Source organism: Morone saxatilis, unplaced genomic scaffold (genome assembly GCF_004916995.1).
Source record: "Morone saxatilis isolate NCDOM2014 unplaced genomic scaffold, NCSU_SB_2.0 Contig10, whole genome shotgun sequence".
NCBI classification, from domain to species: domain Eukaryota; kingdom Metazoa; phylum Chordata; class Actinopteri; family Moronidae; genus Morone; species Morone saxatilis.
In genome coordinates, this window is record NW_023339652.1 from 4,634,783 (window position 1) to 4,641,520 (window position 6,738).

The 6,738-nt window shown below is 41.8% G+C and overlaps 1 protein-coding gene across 9 annotated transcripts in view; it reads right to left on the reverse strand.

Moving 5' to 3' along the window:
* ppp1r12a (protein phosphatase 1, regulatory subunit 12A) overlaps positions 1-6,738 on the reverse strand; it is a 46,147-nt gene that overhangs the window by 720 nt on the left and 38,689 nt on the right. For 4 of the 9 annotated variants that reach the window (XR_004797218.1, XR_004797222.1, XR_004797221.1 and 1 more), the window contains 6 exons: positions 5,293-5,309; positions 5,071-5,188; positions 4,624-4,728; positions 4,487-4,534; positions 3,388-3,438; positions 1,556-1,804 (listed from right to left, as the gene is read on the reverse strand). Coding sequence is in view for 3 of the 9 variants with exons in the window: in XM_035675326.1 (XP_035531219.1) it covers positions 1,793-1,804; positions 3,388-3,438; positions 4,487-4,534; positions 4,624-4,728; positions 5,071-5,188; positions 5,293-5,309 (351 nt within the window). In the remaining 6 variants the exon portion in view is untranslated. Of the gene's footprint in view, positions 1-1,555; positions 1,805-3,387; positions 4,290-4,486; positions 4,535-4,623; positions 4,729-5,070; positions 5,189-5,292; positions 5,310-6,738 lie in introns of those variants that run through there. The other 5 variants (XM_035675357.1, XM_035675335.1, XM_035675326.1 and 2 more) reach the window with 4 other exon arrangements.

Below are 6,738 nucleotides of genomic sequence, written 5' to 3' on the forward strand. Positions count from 1 at the left end.
TTTTTTTTTTGAACAAATAAGGAAATGATGCTCTTGAAAACACTGATAAGTAACAGCTTTCAGTTACAGGTTGTTGTGGACACTCCGGGTGTTAGCGGGAGTTACACAGTTGTGATGCCACCTTAGGTGTTGTTTCAGTTTTGTAGTTAGGTGCACATACTGTTCACCGCTGTGTACTCTAACTCAGTGCAAAACAGAAAGTGAAAGTTGTCATGCCAAAGGATAAGCTAATCTAAATGATGTTGTCTTTTGAATTTGGATTGAGAAACGTGGATATACTTCAGATTTAGCTTGTTAAACAGCATTGGGACATCACTTAAATTTATGTTAAGATAAGAGGAAACTGGAATGATTCCCAGGAGGAAAAACTAACATGTTGAAACGTCAATGTGATTGTTTAATGCTACGTTCTGTTCATTTGTGCACATTAATTATTAATTTATGTGTAAATAATTCAAGAGCAGAATGGATATTTTCCCTCATGACACCTGCCGGGTTCCATAGTATCCTTAACGTCTGATAGCCAGACAACATAGACAACAACAGATAACTCTGTGGATGTTTATAATGAGCCATAATAGGTGAATTGTTGTATTGACTTATATAGTCTGAAGTGCTGAGTCATAGATTCTCAGGTTTAACATTAGTCAGATTGCTGTAGAATACTGATTCTGTAAACTTAAATCTCTCTAATAAAAACATAATGGCTATTGAAAATCCACCTATTTGAGTAGAGGGATGTCTTTAATTCAACAGCATATACTACTATGTAAACTGATGTTTGACTCTTATTTTAAACAGATGTACACGAGCTGTGGCGGTGAGGACTTTAGGTAGAAATCATTGTTGATACACAACACTGAGACTCCAACAAGATATTTCAATCCCCTTAAAAAAAAACAAGCTCATTAATTGATTAGGGATGACAATCAACTGCTAGTTGAAACCGTCCATCCTGTTCTGCAGTTCTCCATACTGATCGGGAACGGTGCTAAACCTTTGTCCAAATAAACCTGCTGGTGCATGCAGCTGACTTTAATGTTTGTTGATGTCATCAGTCAACTTAAAATTTGGGGGGGGGGGGGAAAAGGAGGAGGAAAAAAAAAGGTTCAGTCTTGAGATTTGGGTCAAAAAAGTTGATGCCAAAATGAGGATGCCACTTCATGCAAGGAAGCCAGAACAAGCCAAACGGAACAACTGAGCTCCCTCTGATGGAAGCATCACTACTAAAAACTACAAAGAGGACACTTTACTTTACAGCACTTGATGTGTTTGTTAATAATTAAGTCAATTTAGACACCTCCTGGCCTGAAACGGTACTTACATAAGCTTTATCTCCACCTGTTATTAATATATGCTGGTTACTTTGACATATTAAGGATGTTTTCATGAGCTGGAAATCACCTGCTAGTTGTGTACTGTAAAAGGAGAGTGTCCTGTTGTGAAAAAAAAAAAAAAAGACACCCTCCCCAATCTGAAAACCAAAAGCTCTGGGGAGGCAGAGGGGGACGGAAAGTTTACAAAACCAGTGATGGTTGGGCGGCTGGGCACCTGCCTGTCTATGGGTGCGGGCAGAGCACGAATGGAGCATGAGAATGGGGTTGGGAAGGGGGGTGGGAAAGTGAGGAAGAAGAGGAGGAGATGGTGGTGGACAGACGGACGTGGCTTAGAGGTCGACGGTGGGCAGCTGGCTGCAGGCGGACTGCGAGAGCTTTGCCAACACGCGGGACAGGGCCCGGTTCTCGGCCTGCAGCCGCTCTTTAACCTGCCGCAGGGCCTGAACCTGCTTTACCTGGGGGAGGTTCTGCAGGGGGGGAAAACAACAACCAGCGAAGCGACAGGGAGAAGAGAAGGAGAGACGAGAGAGGACGAACGGAGGTGAGAGGAGAGGACGGAGATGTTGAGAGAGAGGAAGAGACGAGAGAGCGGAGGTGAGACGGACACGCGAGGCGGAGAGAGAGGAGGCCTAGGAGACGAGAGGGGAGACCGAGAGACGGAGGGGCCGCCCGCTGAGAGGGAGAGAGAGAGAGGAGGCAGAGAGGATGGAAGGAGAAAAAAAAAAGAAAAAGATGTGTTTCAAGAAACAAATAAGGAGAGAAAAGGATTAATGGAAGACAGGACGGTATAAATTAATAGAGAAGAGGGGCCGAAAGAAGGAAAAAGGGAAAACAGAAAAGGAAGATTGTTAGAAAATGGGGACAGATTTTGGAAACCGAAGGAATGATTAAGAGCTTTCCGCTTCAGCGTGATGCTTGTAGATAGAATGGAAAAGTGACACTGATAAGATCAGCCAGCTGTCTACGACCTAAAAATAAACACACTTCGTTATCACAGCGACGGGAACAACACTCGCTTACTAGAATTTAATGGATTTTTTTTTCCTCTTTCCTCCTAAATTTTCAAGAAAAAGGAACATTTAATTGGCTGTCTCAATAGAAGAGCTTAAATGTTACGTCAACATAGATTACAGAGAGCTGAGCTGAGATGTGCCTGAACAGAATAAGAGATGTGAACATTTAGCATTCTAACATGTGAACAGAGGTGAGGTAGCGTATCGGGCAGAATATAAATATTTCTAGAAAGGAAAGACCCATCAGGGGTTGTTTGTAGAGTTATTCAGCTTTATGAAAGTGTTTGTGGAACTGGTTTTGCTGCCACCGGGGAAATAAATTTAAATCTCTGTAGACTTTCCCCAACAGGACTAATCTGTCTTATATTCGGGCCAATGCAGTATTTTTAGTTCAAAACTTTTCTTTGTCTACTTTCAGAAACAGCAAGTGATGTATTTGATGCCTGTGGTGGTTATATTTTGTTTATCAAAGATATGGCATTTGTTTCGTATTAATGGCTCCATACAAACAGATATAATGTACATACAGATAATCTCAAGGAAAATTAAATTTTCATACAACCAGGGTCCTGTTTTTAATAGTTTAGCCCATAATTCCTATTGGTAATAACAATATTGCACTCAAGATGTTAATTGCCTAGATCTGGGAAGGTTGCTATAAAAGGTTGGTATAAGTTATCTCTGTCAGACTTCATTATAGTGACATCACCGTCTTCCCAGAACCCAAAAATGTCGCTTTCAATCTTATCATAACCGATGGAAGCAATCGTAAAACAATTCAAGTAAGACCCATGTCATAATAAACCCATGACACTTGAGATGGCTCACCAATCATATTAAACCCCCCCAAAAAATGGACCCAGATTTATATATAGGCACACTCAGACTGAAGTGACAGCTGTTAGCGCTATGCTGGATCTCACAAGTACCACCTACATTCTAGCTGTGATCCCGACTCCTTTAATGGAAATCTTCTAAACCCCACTGAACATGAACTGAGAATATAAGGCAGCGTGTGTGACTGTGCGTGGTGGTACCTTAAGTTCCTCCTCCATCTCAGAAATCTTCCTTTCTAGAGCTCTTCTTTCCTGTGGGGCGGAGGACAGCGGGGTTAACTCAGGACACGAGACGTCGAGACAATGAGCAGCAAACACGTGTTAAAAACACACTGCATAAAATAAGGTGTGGAAGACGGTGAGGGTGTAGCGATAGCACACACGCACACACACACTTTGAACACACGCATGTCTTGTGAGGCGTCTGCAAGCAACAGCCGGTTCAGACTTACATATTCAGTGATTTATATGTAATTTAAAAGGCAGGAATGAGTCAAGAAATGGGGAGGTAGATGTTTATAGAGGTTGTGTTGGATGGTAAGTTAATGAAATGACTCATGGACGGGGGGGGTCAGAATGTCTTTTTTCAACACCAAAAAAGGACACTTGGATTATAAAAAGGCTGGGACGACAAACGGCACACGAAGGAGGGTCTTAAACGTGGCTTACAAATAATGGATGAATTTAGCAAATCGATGGAGTTATTGGTTTCATGGCTACGCAGCTGAAGACGCCAGCATGATTACGGAATGAGTGAGACAAACCATGAAAACACACACATGCACAGGTTCTTTCAATAGCAATTGAACAGTCTACAATTGTTCTACTTCCTGCATCACACACACACACACACACACACACACACACAAATAACAAAATAAGCAGTCTTAAGAAGAGGTGACCACACGCTGGCTCTGAGGTTCAAAAACAGGTGAGAGAGAAGGTGGCAGTGTTCTGGGTGGCGAGGAGAGGGAGGAAGTCCCTTTTGACCCCGGCTACAAGGGCATGTGTGACACGACAGCCAGCAGCAGAGAGTAGACTGATACAAAAACTCAGGTTAAGATCATACCACCACCCAGATGATATTGGGGCCTGCTTGTTACCTTTAGACATAAACCCATTGGCAGTGTTACCAACATGTTTAAAGCAGGTCGATAATAACTGACAGAAGGACTTCTGAGTTCTATATTTAGTTTGAGATAAACTTGAGACAGTAGTTATACATCTTTTCAGTAAAGTTCATGGTGTTACTAAACAAAAAATTTAATAGTTAGAGTTATTAATCTGGTTCTGTCATTACCCTTTTCTCCATCTCAAGCTGTGATCGGTCGGCATAGCGTTCCTGCCTCTGCAATGAGAAAAATAAAAGTTAGCAGAGTCATAGGGAATCCTATCTCATCTATACTGGTCAGCTGAAGAAGTGCGAGTTCAGCGTACCTGTGTGGCCTTCTCTAGTTGTAGCTTCAAGTCTGCCAGCTCCAGGTCTGTGTCACGTAACTGGGCCTTCAACTTCTCGTTCTCAGCTAAGATCTGCTCGTAGAGCTGAAGGGAGGGACAAACATATCCAACAGTCAACAAGTAGAACAATTAAGGCGTTCTAAATATTGAAAAATGTTGGCTTAAATTTGTCAATTTTTATTTAATTTGGTATTTTCTACAGTTTGGCATGTACTTTTTTGGATTGTGCAGTCAAATTATAAGGGGTGATCACACATTCGACTCACTGAATGAGTCAATGAGTCATGACTTCAGCATCACAGTCTTTTAAATAGATTATTTCATACATCATGATGTTAAAAATCTTTCTGTGTAAAAGAGTCAACGTGCATCATTTGCCAGTCACGGGAATACAACGCAAAACAGCTACTTATATGAAATACACACCTTCTTGTAGTCAGTGGTGTCGTCTCTATCTAGTCGGCTTGAGTATGGCCTCCGACTCTCACCGTAGCCACGGCTAGAATAAGAGTCATTGCGATCCGAGGATGAAGTGATCTCATTCCTACAACAGTAACAACAGGGGTTCATTTAAAATCTAATTGTTTAGCAACAATAAAAAGGGTAATAAAGAAGAAATAAGATAATATTAGGGGGGGTAGAACATACCTGGACAACCTGTCACTCTGTAATAAAGCAAAAATGAAAGTGAATGTTAATGTCAATAACAAAATAAAGTGCATTTGTAAGAAGTTAATACACACAAAAACAAAACTGAATGGGAGGGTGAAAAAATGTTAAACTTAACCTCCACTTTCAGATTCTACAGCCTTCCTCTCTATGTAACACACCTGACCTTCACTCCTCTGCAATGAGCCACACACACACACTGCACTACATACACATACACACTCCTATTCCTAAACAGCTGCTGTGTCAGCCCAGCAGCGGCCCCTGAGAGCGCCGCAGACATCAGATAGGGAGGTCAGGTTGGAGGGTCGGGCTTCCAGCTATTTTAAAAATTGCAGTCAGCTTCCTGAGCTGAGACAACAATGCCACAATCTGAGTCCTGCAGCCTTCAAAGAAAATGATCAACACGCAGTTCAACTGATTGGCACCATTCGATGTAACGACTGGAGAAAAGAAAAAAAAACCTCTACCAAACCTGCATTAATGCTTTTACATGTTGGTGCATTTAATTGAGCGTGCCAGACTGGAAAGGGAGAAACTTTTCCTGTACGCTTTTCCATCTCCATGCAGAGAAAATGACTTGTTTCCTATTTAGTGCTCTGTTGCTGCTCCACCCTTTATACTGTCCTACTGTCTCCCTTCCGGTTGTACTCAAGTTAACGACTACTGTCTGCTTGCTATGCTGCAAAAGACACTCCCATTCAAACAGGAAGTTCATCCAGCCAGCAATGTTTTCACTGCCCTTTCTGCCCAATGCTGTGTCGTCCATGGATGGTCAAAATGCATTTAACCTATATTATAAAGCTGATTTATAGTTTTTATTTTTATTTCAGGAACTGGAAGACTTTCTTACATGTTCATTTTCCTTATTACTGGTTGAAACTGTCATTTCTGGTGAGTTCGTGTGCACAAAAAGCATACACTGAGGGTGGAAAAGTGTTCTTAAATCTCATCTTTCATCTCTGAATTTCTTCATGTGTGCTTTGACCCCAGTAACCCCAGACTTCCTTTCTTTTGTGTGTCTGCATGTTTTCAAAACTCACTGATCTATTGCTGAGACTACTTTTGGTTTCGCAAGGTCACCCCAGCAACCAGACAATCACCAGAAGATGGAAATGTGGAGGGGAGGGAGGGACAATAAAAATTCAAAGGCTTGCAGAGGGTGAAAAGGAAAGATAAGTGGGTGGGGTGGAAGTCATAGGAGTACAGGCCAGAGTTGTGAATATCAAAGACTGCTGGACATGCTTTGCCTTGACTTCATGAGATGAGACATGAGGAAGGACCAGAATAGAGAATAAACGCACAAGGGCCAAAATCAAACGGAAGTCATGTCACACAAGAAAAGCAATGAGGCTAGCTTGGTTTTGGCTGGAAGGCTTCTGCTTAAAAGTCAGTTTTATCTACTTTCTGTGTGTGTGTGTGTGT